General features: G+C 44.0%; 2 protein-coding genes across 3 annotated transcripts in view; both read left to right on the top strand.

Annotated features, from left to right (window-relative positions):
• ube3c (ubiquitin protein ligase E3C) overlaps positions 1 to 4,381 on the top strand; it is a 42,465-nt gene extending 38,084 nt beyond the window's left edge. Inside the window, exon 24 of the mRNA XM_080020058.1 lies at positions 1,723 to 4,381. Within this exon, the coding sequence (XP_079876184.1) occupies positions 1,723 to 1,893 (171 nt within the window). The 3' untranslated portion in view covers positions 1,894 to 4,381. The remainder of the gene's footprint in view (positions 1 to 1,722) is intronic.
• Positions 4,382 to 11,077: 6,696 nt separating this feature from the next.
• Positions 11,078 to 16,810, top strand: part of dnajb6b (DnaJ heat shock protein family (Hsp40) member B6b) — a 32,520-nt gene continuing 26,787 nt past the window's right edge. Inside the window, exons 1-2 of one of the 2 annotated variants that reach the window (XM_080020057.1) lie at positions 11,078 to 11,354; positions 12,198 to 12,381. The gene's annotated coding sequence lies outside the window, so the exon portion shown is untranslated. The remainder of the gene's footprint in view (positions 11,355 to 12,197; positions 12,382 to 16,810) is intronic. The other variant, XM_080020056.1, reaches the window with a different exon arrangement.

The raw sequence follows: 16,810 nt of genomic DNA, 5'->3' as shown, positions 1-16,810 counted from the left end.
CACGACCCCCCCCCCCCTCCTCTGTTGGGCTGGATAAATATTGTCGCTTCAGGAGCCGTTACCATGTTGAACTTTTCAACTCTCTCCTTCGTTCTGGCGGAAAAAGAAGAGTTTCCTGCCGAGCGAATGAAAGGAGTAACGCAGAAAATACACAATTAGTTTATTTAATTTTTTTGATCCTTTTGAAATGAAACAGCATGTCCATGAACATACACTCGGTAACAGACGATCAGAAAATGACAAAAAAAAATAAAAGAAAGCAACAGCAAAACTCATGGGCGGCGTTAAGGGCTGAGTCACGGGTGGAGCCTTGTCCCAGCAGATCCACCGGGAAGCTTCGAGAATTATTCCTAAAAAAAAAAAAAAAAATGGGAGAAGAGGCGTCTCACTTGTAAACATCGTTCCGCCCGGTGCTGAATCATCCCAAAATAATCTGCTAAGAGGAAGCGGCTCCACTCTGCCTCCGCCGTGATTTGTGGGCACTTGAGAGGTTTGGGACGAGGGGGAGCAGCGGCAGGAGGTGTTTGTCGGAGCCATTAGGAGCTTTTATGTTTCGTGCTTATTCCGAAGCGGTGGCTGTAATCGCCGTATGATCGCTCGTACTCCCCTTTACTGCCGTCGTTACGCGAGGGAGAACGTAATTGCTGCTTTGCACCAAAAACTCCCGACCGCCACCGCCGCTGCCGCCGCCTCCTCGGCTGCGGGCCCTGGCCGCCGCGCGCAGACTCATCGCTCGTCCGTTTTAATGAATTTGACTTTGCTGAAAGTGTGTGAGCGGCGGGCGGCCCCTGACCTGGCCCCCAGCCCGAGCCCGCCCGGCCTTAATTAGCTGTCGTGAAAGGGCCGAGGATTCATTAGCGCAGGAATGGCTCTGTCAGGGGGAGCGTGATGGAAACGCCCCCGTTTTCCCCAAACGATCGCCGCGGTAACGACACTTTCTCAATAAGCAATGATACTTTAATACGGTAATTGTCAGAAAAATGGGGTCGTTACGGCCGCGCCCCTCAAGAGCCATTTAATCGCACCGGCCGCACTAACTTTAAATAGTGGGATGAAATCACACTGTGGGGTGGGGGGGGGTGTCCATTTTGAAAAGCGCCAACATGAAGGAATCATCCGTTCATCCCGGGGTCAGAGCGTCCCTCTCACACACGCTGATCGTCTGGACTTAACCCCTCGCTGCCGGGGTCTCCAACCAATTATCACCATCAGCCCTGATGCAGACAACAGCAGAAACGGAACATTTTAGTGTCTTTCTGCTAATTCCTGCGTTTGACCTTCTTTGGCAAAGAGCCAACAGACTTTGATAACCGTTTCCACGGTGGCACGGTGCATCGCACTGCTGCCTCATAGCAACAAGGTCCTGGGTTCGATTCGCGCCTGGGGTGCTGTTGGCACCGTGCTCCGGTGGGTTGTCTCCCGCTAAGGGGCCTTTCCGCACGAGCGCGGGTCGGCGTCGCTGCATGAGTGCATGTGTTGTGGTGTGGGTGCCATGTGACAAATAAAGAATCTTCTTCTTCCTCTATTCTGCTTTCATAAAAAAATCCAGAATATGACCATTAACTCAGTCATTCACTGAGTTGATATTCAGAAATCAAACCTTATCACTGAACGCCACAGAATGTCTCCAAACAATAAGGTGCAGTGAAATGATGAAGGGCTAATATATATATACACACACCTCCTTGTCGTGATACTGAGATCTCCACCCGCTCTCTGCAGGAGCTGTACCCCGCCTTCTGCATCCACAACGGGGGCAGCGACCTGGAGCGGCTCCCCACCGCCAGCACCTGCATGAACCTGCTCAAGCTGCCGGAGTTCTGCGACCACAACCTGATGAGGAACAAGCTGCTGTACGCCATCGAGTCCTCCGCCGGGTTCGAGCTCAGCTGAGAGGGGGGCAGGGGGGAGGTGCTGGACTCGGAGGGGGAAACACGATGGAGCATCGATGCACTTACCTGCCTGTTAGTGTGTGAGTGTGTGTGCAGCTTAGCGTGTGTGTGTGTGTGTGTGTGTAGGTTAGTGAGTGTGTGTGTAAGTTAGTGAGTGTGTGTGCAGGTGTGTGTGTGTGTGTGCAGGTTAGTGTGTGTGTCAGGTTGAAGGCGTGGTGGGAGGTTAACCATTAAAGTAGTGGGAGTGTTTGCGTTTTTTTTTTATTTTTATTATAGACTTTTAAATAATTTAACTGTTTGTTTTCGACGCGATTCAGATGAAAGAGACACATTTTTTTTTTTAAATCTCAAACACGAAAGCACGACAAGAAATTGGAAGAAGAACTGAACCAGGAAGTGGCTCCTTAATCCGACCTGAAGAGCAGCAGCGTTGATTTCTTCACCAAAGATGGAGGATGGAGAGTTTGTCCAAAACACATTGTAGCGGTACTTCCCCCAGGATTACTACTAGTAGTCATCACTACGGTAGTCAGGACTACCAAACTACAAGTAGTAACAACTATCAGACTACAAGTAGTAAGGACGACCAGACTACAAGTAGTAAGGCCGACCAGACTACCAGTAGTAACGACTATCAGACTACCAGTAGTAACGACTATCAGACTACAAGTAGTAAGGACGACCAGACTACAAGTAGTAAGGCCGACCAGACTACCAGTAGTAACGACTATCAGACTACAAGTAGTAACGACTATCAGACTACAAGTAGTAACGACTATCAGACTACAAGTAGTAACGACTATCAAACTACAAGTAATAAGGACGACCAGACTACAAGTAGTAAGGACGACCTGACTACCAGTAGTAACGACTATCAGACTACCAGTAGTAACGACTATCAGACTACAAGTAGTAACGACTATCAGACTACAAGTAGTAACGACTATCAGACTACAAGTAGTAACGACTATCAGACTACAAGTAGTAACGACTATCAGACTACAAGTAATAAGGAAGACCAGACTACAAGTAGTAAGGACGACCAGACTACAAGTAGTAACGACTATCAGACTACAAGTAGTAACGACTATCAGACTACAAGTAATAAGGAAGACCAGACTACAAGTAGTAAGGACGACCAGACTACAAGTAGTAACGACTATCAGACTACCAGTAGTAACGATTATCAGACTACAAGTAGTAACGACTATCAGACTAAAAGTAATAAGGAAGACCGGACTACAAGTAGTAAGGACGACCGGACTACCAGTAGTAAGGACGACCGGACTACCAGTAGTAACGACTATCAGGCTACAAGTAGTAAGGAAGACCAGACTACAAGTAGTATGGACTACAAGTAGTAACGACTACCGGACTACCAGTAGTAAGGACGACCGGACTACCAGTAGTTAGGACTACAAGTAGTAAGGACCACTGGACTACAAGTAGTAAGGACCACTGGACTACAAGTAGTAAGGACCACTGGACTACAAGTAGTAAGGACCACCGGACTACAAGTTGTAAGGACCACCGGACTACCAGAGGTTATGGACAACCGGACTACCAGAAGTAAAGACTCCAGTAGTAAGGTCAACCAATAGTAAGGCCTACCAGACTACCAGTAGTAAGGACGACCGGACTACCAGTAGTAAGGACCACCGGACTACCAGAAGTAAGGACAACCAGACTACAAGTAGTAAAGACTCCAGTAGTAAGGTCTACCAGACTACCATTACTAAGGACTACTAATAGTAAGGACTACCAGTAGTAAGGACTACCAGTAGTAAGGACTACCATTAGTAAGGACTACCAGAATACCAGTAGTAAGGACTACCAGTAGTAAGGACTACCAGTAGTAAGGACTACCAGACTACCAGTAGTAAGGACTACCAGTAGTAAGGACTACCAGACTACCAGTAGTAAGGACTACCAGTAGTAAGGACTACCAGACTACCAGTAGTAAGGACTACCAGACTACAAGTAGTAACGCCTACCAGTAATTAGGACTACCAGTAGTAAGGACTAACGCTAGTAAAGACTACCAGACTACCAGTAGTAAGGACTACCAGTAGTAAGGACTACCAGACTACCAGTAGTAAGGACTACCAGTAGTAAGGACTACCAGACTACCAGTAGTAAGGACTACCAGTAGTAAGGACTACCAGACTACCAGTAGTAAGGACTACCAGACTACAAGTAGTAACGCCTACCAGTAATTAGGACTACCAGTAGTAAGGACTAACGCTAGTAAAGACTACCAGACTACCAGTAGTAAGGACTACCAGACTACCAGTAGTAAGGACTACCAGTAGTAAGGACTACCAGACTACCAGTAGTAAGGACTACCAGACTACAAGTAGTAACGCCTACCAGTAATTAGGACTACCAGTAGTAAGGACTAACGCTAGTAAAGACTACCAGACTACCAGTAGTAAGGACTGCCAGTAGTAGTATCATGACTACTGGTAAAGTACTGTCTGAACCTTGTTCCAACATGGCTGCTGCTCGTGAGGGTTTAAGTCCGGATTTGAGGGTGAACACTGGACTGAGATGAGAGAGCTGTCGATGATGATGATGATGATGATGATGATTATGATTATTATTATATGATTATGGATTTGTGAATATGTATATGTTTATTACAACTTGTATGAATCTTGTATTGGATATGTGTACAGGCCTCTGTGTGTTGTGTTGTGATGAAGGATGGATCTGAAAGTGTACAGATATGAATAAACTCCGCCCGGTTGTTTTGCAGCCGCCGCCTCTTTGTGTTCGTCGTCGTGGTCGTCGTGGTTGTGGTCGTCGTCGTGGTCGTCGTGGTCGTCGTGGTTGTGGTCGTCGTGGTCGTCGTCGCTGTAACTCAACGCTGCGTCTTTGTGCAGCAGGTGCAGTTTGATTGCACCTCTGACACATAATGAAAGAAACATCCAGTTCAGAAACTCTGAGCACAGCCGTCCTGGCCTCCACGTGCATTATCGGCCCGGGCACAAATTAAGATTGTGCGCCTCGCTCATAAATCTGCGGGGCGGGGCGGGGGCGGACCCAGCCCTCCTCCGCCCTGGAGCCGCCAACCGCTGCCGTCCCCGCTCTCCTCCGCCTCCACCTCCATCCTCCCCAACCCCGTCCGTCCTGCAGCTCGCTAATTAGCGCCTAAAAAGCGGGCGTGTCACCGGAACGAGGGATTCATCTGATGCCGCAGATTTATTTCAGACAATTACGCCGTGATGGACGACAAGTGACAGAGTTTAATGAAGATGTTATGAATCACTGGTGTTATTTCATCTGCTGCTGCTTCCAGGGAGCGACTGAGACACTACAATACTACTCTAATACTACTATAATACCACTATAATAATACTGGTGTTATTTCATCTGCTGCTGCTTCCAGGGAGCGACTGAGACAGTACAATACTACTAATACTACTGATACCACTATAATAATACTGGTGTTATTTCATCTGCTGCTGCTTCCAGGGAGCGACTGAGACACTACAATACTACTATAATACTACTAATACTACTATAATAATACTGGTGTTATTTCATCTGCTGCTGCTTCCAGGGAGCGACTGAGACACTACAATACTACTATAATACTACTAATACTACTATAATAATACTGGTGTTATTTCATCTGCTGCTGCTTCCAGGGAGCGACTGAGACACTACAATACTACTATAATACTACTAATACTACTATAATACCACTATAATAATACTGGTGTTATTTTATCTGCTGCTCCTTCCAAGGAATGACTGAGATGTTATAATACTACTATATTACTACTATAATACCACTATAATACTACTGTAATACTATTAAAATACCACTTTAATACTACTTTAATTCTACTATAATACTACTATGATAATACTATAATACTTCTGGTGTTATACCATCTGCTGCTCCTTCCAGGGAGCGACTGAGATGCTATAATGGTACTATAATACTACTATAATACCACTATATTACTACTATAATGCTACTATAATACCACTATAATACTACTATAATACCACTATAATACTACCATAATACCACTATAATACCACTATATTACTACTATAATACCACTATATTACTACTATAATGCTACAATAATACCACTATTATTCCACTATAATACTAATTTAATACTACCATAATACTACTATAATACTACTATAATACCGCTATAATACTACTATATTAATAGTATAATACTACTATAATACCACTATAATACTACTATATTAATAGTATAATACTACTATAATACCACTATAATACTACTATATTAATAGTATAATACTACTATAATACCGCTATAATACTACTTCAATAGCTACCACTTCTGGTTCCGGTGACGTCTTTGTGTGTGCGTTACTTTGTTGAATCATTTTCCCTCCTTTCCCTGATTTTGGATTAGAATTAGGATTGTTGGCGGTGGAATCCTCACTGTTCCCTGGCTTTGACCCTCGTCTGAACTGTTTTTAGGATTTTGGAACGTGGACTTTGGTTGGCTAGCGCTCGGCTAGCGCTAGTTGTTGCTGCTGTTGTTGCTACTGCTGTTGTAGTCGTTTTTGTTGTTGCTGCTGCTGCTGTTTGTTGCTGCTGTTGTAGTTGTTGTTGTTGTTGTTGTTGTTGTTGTTTTTGTGTGTGTGTGTTTTCTATGTTTTGACATTTGTGTGTGTATGCTCTGTATGCTGTGAGATCTGTTTTTACTCCGCACTGACTGTTCTTATGATTGCATCGATATTTTCTGCTGCTGTTTCTGTTGTTGTTTCAACTGTTGTTGCTGCTGTTTCAGTTGTTGTTTCTGTTGTTGCTGCTGTAGTTGTTTCTCCTGTTTATGTTGTTTCTGTTTCTGTTGTTGCTGCTGTTGCTGCTGATTCTGTTGTTTCTATTGTTGTTACTGTTTCAGTTGTTGTTTCAGTTGTTGCTGCTGTTTCTGTTGTTTCTGCTGTTCCTGTTGTTGTTTTTTTTGTTGCTGCTATTGTTGCTGCTGCTGCTGTTGTTGTTGTTGTTGCTGCTGGTGTTGTTGTGGCTGCTGCTGTTGTTGTTTTTGTTGCTGCTGCTGTTGTTGCTGCTGCTGTTTCTGTTGTTGCTGTTATAGTTGTTTTTACTGTTGTTTTTGTTGTTGTTTCTGCTGGTGTCGATGTTGCTGTTGCTGTTGTTGCTACTGTGGTTGTAGTTGTTTTACTGTTATACTACTATAATACTGCTATAATACTACCATAATACTACCATAATACTACTATAATACTATAATACCACTATAATACGACTATAATACTACTGTAATCCCACTATAATACCACAATGATACCACTATGATACTACCATAATAATACTTTAATACCACAAAACCACTTGAATCTTGAATGTATAATGCTACTATAATACCACTATAATACTAAAATATTCTACCATAATACTACTATAATAGTACTATAATACTAATATAGTACTAATATAATACTACTAAAATGCCTCTATAATACCACTATAATACTACTATAATATCACTATAATAATACCATAATACTACTGTAATACTACTATAATACCACTATAATACTACTATAATACCACTATAATACTACTATAATACCACTATAATACTACTATAATACTACTATAATATTATAATCCGAGTAGGCGCTCTGCTCCCATCACATTCATTACACTCCAGCGCCCTCTAGCGGCCACTCTGCAAACTGAAAAATGACCTGGAGATTATGGAACCAAAACCTAAAACTTCTTTAGAATAAAAAACACGAGTCTTACTACTTTTACTACTCTTACTACTCTTACTACTCTTACTTTTCAGAGTAACATGCTACTTTATTCTATTATTATTGTTGTTGTTCTATTATATTATATAATATAGGATAAGAAGATACAAATTTATTAGTAAAATTATCTTTCATCTATGTATTTTAGTATAAATATATAAAACACATAAAATATGCTTGTTTTTTATTCATATTATAGATTACTGTTATATATTTTATATGAATGTAATAAAATGTGATATACTATATTTTTTCACAGGCCATCAGGCTTATTGATCATATTGATCATATTGATCACATGAACACTTCAACATATGCTCTGGTCACATGTACATTGTACATTTTTACTATTCTTGCCATATTTTTGCTATTTTAGCCCTTATATGTGACTCTACGTAGTTGTGGTTTAACCGTTTAGAATTAACATTGTGTTTTATTAATAATCTCATTGACTGGGTGGTGTCTCTGTTCAAACTCCAACACTTTCCCTCCATCGCTTTCATCGACACATTTCCAACTGAACAAGAAAAGCAGAACGAGCGTGTGTGTAATGTAATGTACAAGATGATGCATGGCTTACTGCTGCTGCTGCTGCTGCTGATGATGATGATGATGATGATGATGATGCAGTGGAGGTGGTGGTGGTGGTGGTGTCGTGATGATCCCTCCTCGTCGTCTGCCGGACCTGATGCTGTGATCCATTTTGGGCTCCGCTCAACGGTTCTAATTGGGTATTGACCGCCATAATGTCCCATAATGAACAGACATCCGTCAGTGGGATTGGGATCCCGTCCCCGATGTTCACTAACTGCAGGGACGTCCTTCTCCACTCGACCGCACCCGGAAACAGGGGCTTCTGGGCTTAATTGTTATCATCACATATCTCACATTCGACTGTAAGAAAATAGGAATAAATATATTTGACATTCCGGATGTTACTGTCAGGAACATTACCATAATAATATTTGGTGATTTTAGTAGGTCCGCTTTTAGGACGTGTTCTAAGTATTTTGCTCAGTGTTTGTTTGGGTCCATGTGTGTCTCTGATGGTTCTACTAACACACACACTGTGGAATAAAACAACACAGTCACTTTGTTGTGATCCGTCTGTTTTATAAAACACGTCGTTCACATTTCAACCCCCTTCCTACGTCGCATTGAGACACATTAGAAATAGAACCGCCTCCATCTGAGTAACAGTAACTGCCAAGCGCCGCTGGGAACTGCTCCGTTGGTTTACAGACAAATCTTTTAAAAGAAAGAGGAATTAAAAGCAACCGTCCATGACCAAACTGCAGCCGATGGAAACGTAAGAATTAAAAAAATAATTCTGCTGTGATTGGTTCGTTGTTTTTGAGGTGTACCCTCCAGCCCGTAGTTGACCCGTCTCTCCCGCTGTCCTCCCAGAGGCTGCGACGTGCGATCCGCTGTGCCTCTCTCCAAACAAAACCAACAAAAACACTGTGTTTTTATTGTGAGTGTATTTTTTTTTATTGTATTTTCATTTTCCGACGTTGAAAGAAACAAAGAAAGCCCGGTGCGGTGTCCCGTGCGGTGCAGCAGAACCTTGGGCTTTGATTGTCTTAAACAAACCTTTAAATGAGGCTGTAGATCTGATATGATGAAGATTCACAAACTGCATTGATTATTTCTCGCCTCAAATTTGTTCAGAACCAGATTTTTGTGAACAGATGAGGTGAAATACGTGAAAGTTTACGTACTAAATCAATTAGTAAAGCTCAAACCCTATTGGCTCATAGAACTAGGGGTCTCAGGAGGGAGGCTCCACCCACTGAAACAGAACGTCCTGGAACGGGGTGGTTTGGAGGCATGTTACAACGGTTAGAATGCATCATCCGAGTGCTATTTTCAACAAACTTCTAAATCATGTTTTGGGAACCTCAGAGACCTAGAATAACATGTCGAAAAGGAGCACAATAGGTCTTCTTTAAAGTTTATTGAGTTTATATCTACTCTACAAACCAAACTTGCTTGTTTTTTTGTTTTCTTTCTTTCTTTCTTTCTTTCTAATATGCAGCGTTGGATCCAGTCGTAACACAAACTGTGGGAGTGGAAAACAGTCCAAAGCATATTCCGTGTTTGTGACCTCACGCATGGAATTTGGGGCTTGCAGCTCCAGAGCAACGGGTCACGTGTCAGTTTGATTTTATCTCCAAAAGTAAAAAAAAAGGTGGATGAAACGTCTGACATGCAGTGTGGAATCTGTTTGAATGGACGCGTGTTGTTGGGAACTTCCACACGGAGTGATTTCCTTCCACAGAGACACCCTGAAGCAGGAGTCCATGGACTACAGGAAGTAGACAGGGACCTGACAGGAAGTAGACAGGGACCTGACAGGAAGTAGACAGGGACCTGACAGGAAGTAGACAGGGACCTGATAGGAAGTAGACAGACACCTTCTCATTTTTAGGATAAATCTACAACACACAACAAGTAGATCCTTGTATTTGTAATTCTGTGCGTCACCAGGACTCAACGCGTCAAGTGAGTCGATGATGCGTTCAATGGAAACTCGGAAAATTGTCAATTGTTTTAGAAGTAAACGCTGATAAGATGAGCAACAGCACGAACTGATGCTACGTTCTAAGGGAACTGGAAAAATTGTAGTGGTGTCGATACTGAACCCTCTGTATTGCTGCCTGCAGCTATATTCATTATTATTATTATTATTATTATTATTATTGTTGTTCCCTGGTGACAGAGCATAGTGTGTAAACCGAGCTCGGTGTCTCCTGTAGAACCGGGTATGAGATCAAACTGAAGGAAACAAAGCTTCATGTTCCGTTTCATGCTACATGACACAGGACACACCCACACCCCAGACGCGTCAATACCGCCGCCATCTTGACGCGGTCTCCATTCCGCTCACCGCACCAAAGGTAGCGCGCTGACAGCGCTGCTTAAAATAATTTTCGAATTCTATTTCTGACAATATTCTACTGATATTTCTTACAAATTACAGTTTTGTGGGACATACATTCTCTGCTATAACGGGTGCTGAGGAGAAGGTGGTTATGGGTCAAACTTTAAAACTGGGAAAATGGAAAAGCATTTGTACATTTGAATACGTATATATAAATAATAATATTTGTATATAGACAATTATATCAATGATAATTATACCTTATCTTTATTAGAAAACAACCTTTTCTCACTTTTCACAGGCAGTCACCGCGCCAAGATGGCTGCACTGTTGCCGCATCGTGACAGATGGTCCGATCGCTACGTTCAGCTCGAGTCCCTCAACCCAAAGCGGGACACATACGGCTCCATCTCCAAAGCAGGCGGGAGCATAAGGAGAGGAGCGCGAGTTAAAAAAAAAATAAAAATAAAAATAAAAATGAAGAGACGCTACGACACCGGCAGAGAAGTGTCAACAAACATCCCGGTGGTCGTGTTGACGAACCGCGCGGCCGGTCGAGCCCGGAAGTAGCAGCACGGGCCGCGATGACGCGCGGAGCTCCCGGGGCTCCGCGGACCTGCGCAGTGGCGCCGGGTCCCCACTTCCGCTCCAGCAGGCGAGCGAGCAGCGGCAGCTTCCGGACGCGGGGACGCGGGGACGCACGGCGGCGGATAAACGGCGACACCGAGCGGAGCGGAACAGCAGCGGGGGAAGCACCGGGGGAAAGCACCGGGAAGGCAGCGGGAAGACACCGACAGGTGAGGGCGAGGGTCGGGTCCGGGTCCAGGCGTCTGTCAACGCCGCGCTGCGTTTCAAGCCTCGCGGAAGCTTCGCTCGTCCTCGGCGTCCGTCCGGGGGATGCGCCGCCGTGCGAGCCCCGCTGCACCTTGACCGACACAGCGGGGTGCGAGGGCGCGACGGCGCGGCGTGCGTTCCCCCGGCGTTTACGTCCCCCGCCTCGCCTCGCCTCGCCTCGCCTCGCTCCCGCGTCGTAGAGCTCCGTGCGTTTGGTCCCCCCCCCCCCCCCGCAGCGCGCCCTCCTGCTGTGCGCGGACCTCAACCGGTTCGTCGTTGTGCGGGTGCACGGGGTTGCAGGACGCGTCTGTGAGACAAACTCTTGTGCAGCAAAAATAAACACGTTGTTATCGGCGTTGCCGGTAGTTGCGTGGAGTTTTCCCAGCTGGGGTTCAGGCCTTGAACGCAGCACCCGTCGCCCGGGGACGAGCTGATGGTTTTGAATGTCATAATAACATTATAATAAATATAGAACTTTGAATATTAATATCACATACAAACCTGATATCACTGCCGCCGCATCTAAAAACGTGCTGTCACATTTACTATTCATAAGAAAGTTGTGTGTCTGAGAGATTCCTTGAGTTTATTGCTTATTTTTTATTTTTCCAAATGTGTGTGTCTCTCTGTCTGTCCGTCTGCATGTCTATCTGTCCATATGTCTGTCTATCCGTATCTATTTATATATCTATCCGCCTGTCTTTCTGTTGATATCTATCCGCCTGTCTGTCTTGTCTACCCGCCTGTCTGTCTGTCTGTCTGTCTGTCTGTCCGGGGTTGGGTTCTATGTATGTGATAACCTGCAGGCTGTTACGTTTGGGAACACGCGACATCAGCAGCATCACAGGAAGCTGTTTTGAAGCGTTGGGTCTGGATCCTCCATTTGCTGCACTTGAAAACGTTGCGATCCCGGGGACGCGGCTCCACCTGAGCCTCCGCCGCGGAACATTCCAGTGGTTGATCGTTCTGAAACGCCACGTCGTTTTAAAGGTTGGTTTGCCGACGCCGAGGGCAATCTGTGTTTACGGGAGTCCTGACTCACAAGGCGTCTCTTTATCTAACTTTACGAAATAGCTGCACACATAACCTGCGGGTTTCTTTTGGAGCTCTCTGGCAGGAAAACCATGTCATCCTCAGTGAACGAGGGGAATGGTGTCACCTGCACTCTGTGGTTTTAAGGAGGAGTTTTGCCACGAAAAAAACATTTAGGAAAAAGTCAAAGGATATTGGTTTTTACTCAATTTATATAATTATTATTAGTTAATATATTTTGTATTTCATCCCTTTTCCAAATGTAGCGGTGTTGAAATGCTAAGATCTCTCTGCCCTCTCTGTACTGGACACACAGGGAGGAACCAGGTGTCGATCCGTCTGGTCTGAATCTGAGAACGAACGACGATAAGAGATTTTCTTTTTTTTCCCCAATAAACTAGAGAATCCTTTTAAAGGAAAACAAAGTTTTGGAGTAAAAATATTTTTTCATTCCTCGCCAGTACACGCACTGCTGAGCTTCAGTTTGTGCTGAAAGCATGAGGAGGTTACTTTTTGCTTCTTTAATATTTAAAATAAGTTGCTGCTTCTGGGCGGACTGACATTTTATTAGGGGTCCAGCCCGAAGGGCGGGAGCTAGGGCTGGGTAATGGTAATCAATGGTTTTAGGATATGGACCTAAATAATACAATACCAGGTAGTATGGAAACTTCTCCAGTCAAACCATACCTCCATTTGATCCTTTTTGTGCAAAGATCTAGAAAAAAAAGACTGTTCGTGTGGTTTTGCTCCCAGCCAATCACCACCAGCGTTCTTGGATTTAACGCAACGTGTGATTGGTTCACGACCGCAGCAGCAGCTACAACAGTCGGTTAAAGGATCAGTTCATCTTAAAACAACAGTCAGGCGTCCATATGAAGAGTGAAGGAGCTTTTGCTCGCTCTAATCATTCCTCTTGTACTGGCTATTTGTTTAAAATGACACCGCCCAAATACTTCATTGTACAGTTATTTATTAATTTTTCATTTGTTTGAAAACTTTCAAAATGTATTTGTGTAAAAAATCCTTTGGGTGGGGAGGAGTGGTGGCATGTTACACAACCGAATGCTTCCATTCACATGATGAGTGTAGTAGGAAAAAAAAGGTATGGAATGAAGTACACTATTGGTATCAGTATCACTTTAAGGTACTGGTATTGCTACTGGTAACGTACATTTTAAACAATACCCAGCCCTAGCAGGAGCGCTATTGTTTTTGCTCAGATTCTTATTCTTATATCCACGGTCATCTGGCACTCAGAAATGATCAAACCCACAGACACTGAAACGATCAAACCCACAGACACAGACACTGTCGTAAGTTCATTCGTTTCGGGAGCAGGCCGCTTTGTGATGTCATCATCCAGAGTAATTTAAGTCTGAGCTCCCTCTCTCAAAAGTCAGTCCCCTCTGGCCACTTGTGAGTACGACACCGTGCGGATGCGTAGCCGCGTCGTACTCCGTTCTGCTTACCTTTATATTCCTTTCCACTCTTTCCATAATATTGCGGAGAGTGTCAACGCCAAGAAAGTCACAACACCTGATAAGTCGATAGCCTCGTCCGCCATCTTGGTTGTGCCGTAAAACTCTGCAACGTCATCGCATCACGTCCTGCCGGCTCCGCCCCTCGTCTAAACCAGAGTATTTTCAAGTGGTGTCACCGCGTCTGACGCAGGCCGTCTCCGGTTGTGTGCCGCATGTGTGAAAGGGAAGCTCGGAGCGGTGTCCAGACCTTATTATCTGGACATTGTCCGGAGTTGATGTGTGAAAGCAGCTCGAGACAGACAGTTTGAGCCGGGGTCGCGTTTAAAGGCAACTTGGAAAACTGTAACTCGTGTTGCTTTTTACAGAATCCGGAAAACTGTGATCCATACATACCTAAAATGACAACACTGTACCTGGTGTGTTGCTGCCTGCAGCTTCATTGTTACATTATTTTAACATCAGATGGTTGTGAGCACTTCCAGTTTCAGACTGGCGTTTTAAGGAACATTTTGAAGGCTTTTCTGCTCCTCGTGGTTTAATGAGGACGTCGCGATACGATTCCGCATCCTTATCTTGACATTTTATACAGAAGGAGAATTTGACATATTTAAATGTATCCCTGACTGTGGTGGTATTTCATTTTTTGTGGGAAATGTTTGAATAAATTCAAAACAAATTTTCCAGTCAGAATGACTTTATTCCTGCAGGAGCATTTTCATAAACCAGTAATTTGTCACTGTGAGGTTTGGTTGTGTTTCAATACAGCGTTGTAAAGCTCAACAGCCCGAAAAAGTGTAGTTAAAACAAAAATGGTCAAATATTTACAAATAGCAAAAAAATACAAAACAGAAATATGTCTTGAGATATATAAAAATATACAAAATGCAGTACTATCAGAAATGGAAACAAACATTTAATCTAGTACCATTCTTATTTGTATTTTTTTATTGCATTCTTTTATTCAGTTAAAGTTCCAACTTTATTCAGCTTCTGTTTTCATGAGATTTCTGCTTCGCGAACCTGCAGCGGCTGCTTTTTGTTAACGCGTCGTGGCCTCTAGTGCACTGATGCATTTTGGGATTGGACTGACTCACATTCACGGCTCGCTGCGTTGCACATCCCACAGCGAGCAGGTTCACACACACACACACACACACACACACACATACACTCCATTCCATGTCCATTGCCTGCAGCTGCAGGGTCTGGGGTTCTGGTCACTAATGGATTAACTGAATATAAATCAAATCCTATCCAGCGGCTGCGTGCTGTGATTAAGGAAGAAGAGGTTTAGTTTATTTTCAAACACCAGAAAGAATCTTGACTTAAAGTGGACCTTAAATGCTCCCTTTTAACAAGTAGATATCGGTCTCCGAGGTCCTCAAAACATGTTTTTGAAATTCTTTCGCAAAAAATACAGCTGAGATTAGATTATCACTGAGATAACCCATCCTAACTATTCTAACATCCTGTTCTAGGATGCTCTGTTTCAGTGGGCGGAGCCTCCCTCCTGAGGCCCCTAGTTCTGTGAGGGGTTTGAGCGAGGCTTGGGAAATATCCAAAATTTAATATCGTGATGCGGTCCCACCCAAAATCTCGCAATACACAATATTACTGTCGTCGTAGGGGAGGAGGGACAGTGATGGAGAAAGTATTATCCGTCTCCGGATTCTCAGCATGAGAAATACAAGGTGTGGCGCGTGAGCCTGTGATCTGGTTGATATGCATCAGCAGGGCTGCCCCCTGAATGTCGACGAGCGGAATCATCAGTCGGGGACCCAAAGTCAAGCAGTCATTTAAAAAAAAAAAAAAAAAAAAAAGTATATATTTGTCAGTCAGTGTTTATTACAATAACGGGGTAAAACAGGTAGAGGCTTACAAAATGCACTGGGATAACATTTCAATGGGGAAGAATAAATAAAGGGAACATAAGTATGTTTTTATGTGTGAGCCCCGATCGATCCATAAGGAGACAGATGAAATGACCTGCATCTAAAATAAAAACACACTTGTTTCTGGCGCCGGCCGCGTGCGCCCCATCGCTGGAGCATGCGCCTTGGGCCCCGTCGTAGCTGCAGCTTAACCGCCATCCGTGCCGCCACGTTCCAAATGCTCCACCTGCTTCCTCGCTGTTGCCGGCTGCGTGCATACGTCCGCAGACTGCGAATGAGCTCCCGTGTCGTTGCCCGTGGTCCCACGGACGGACGGGGGGGGGGTCCTGATATTTTCACACTGTGCAAATATTGCATATGGTGGCAAACATCGCAAAATACGATATTATCGAATATTTGGCCCAAGCCTAGTTTGTGCTTTACTTCCGGGTTCCGTTGGATTGTGACTTTCACCTATTTCACCTCCTCAGTTCACCAAAACCTGTTTCTGAACAAACTTGAGGCGAGAAATAATCAATCCAGTCGCTGAATCGTCATCATATCAGATCTACAGCCTCATTTAAAGGTTTGTTCCCACTTTTGTCGCCGCGCCTCAAGCTTGTGGAGGACACGGCGCGGGGGGGATCTTTTGTTTCATGAAAGCATCTTCAAATAAAAATAAATACATTTATAATAAAAACAATTTTTATTGGTTTTGTCTGGAGAGAGGCACAGCGGATCGCACGTCACAGCCTGCAGTCCATCTACCGCATACTTTATTATTATTTATTTTTTAGAAGAACTATTTTTAAATTCGTACATTTCCATCGTCTGCTGTTCCTTCACGGACGGTTAGTTTTAATTCCTCTTTTAAAATATTTGTGCTGGAGCAGTTCCCAGCGGCGCTCGTTGTTCTCCAGCTGTGGGTGGAGTTACTCAGATGGGGGCGGCTCTAATTCTTACTGAGGCACCAAGTGACGTAGGAAGGGTTTAAAATGTGAACGACGTGTTTTATAAAACAGACGGATCACAACA

This window comes from Zeus faber, assembly GCF_960531495.2.
Source record: "Zeus faber genome assembly, chromosome: 19".
Classification (NCBI taxonomy): Eukaryota; Metazoa; Chordata; class Actinopteri; order Zeiformes; family Zeidae; genus Zeus; species Zeus faber.
Note: the sequence above shows the minus strand (reverse complement) of the source record. Positions and strands in the feature narration are given on the sequence as shown.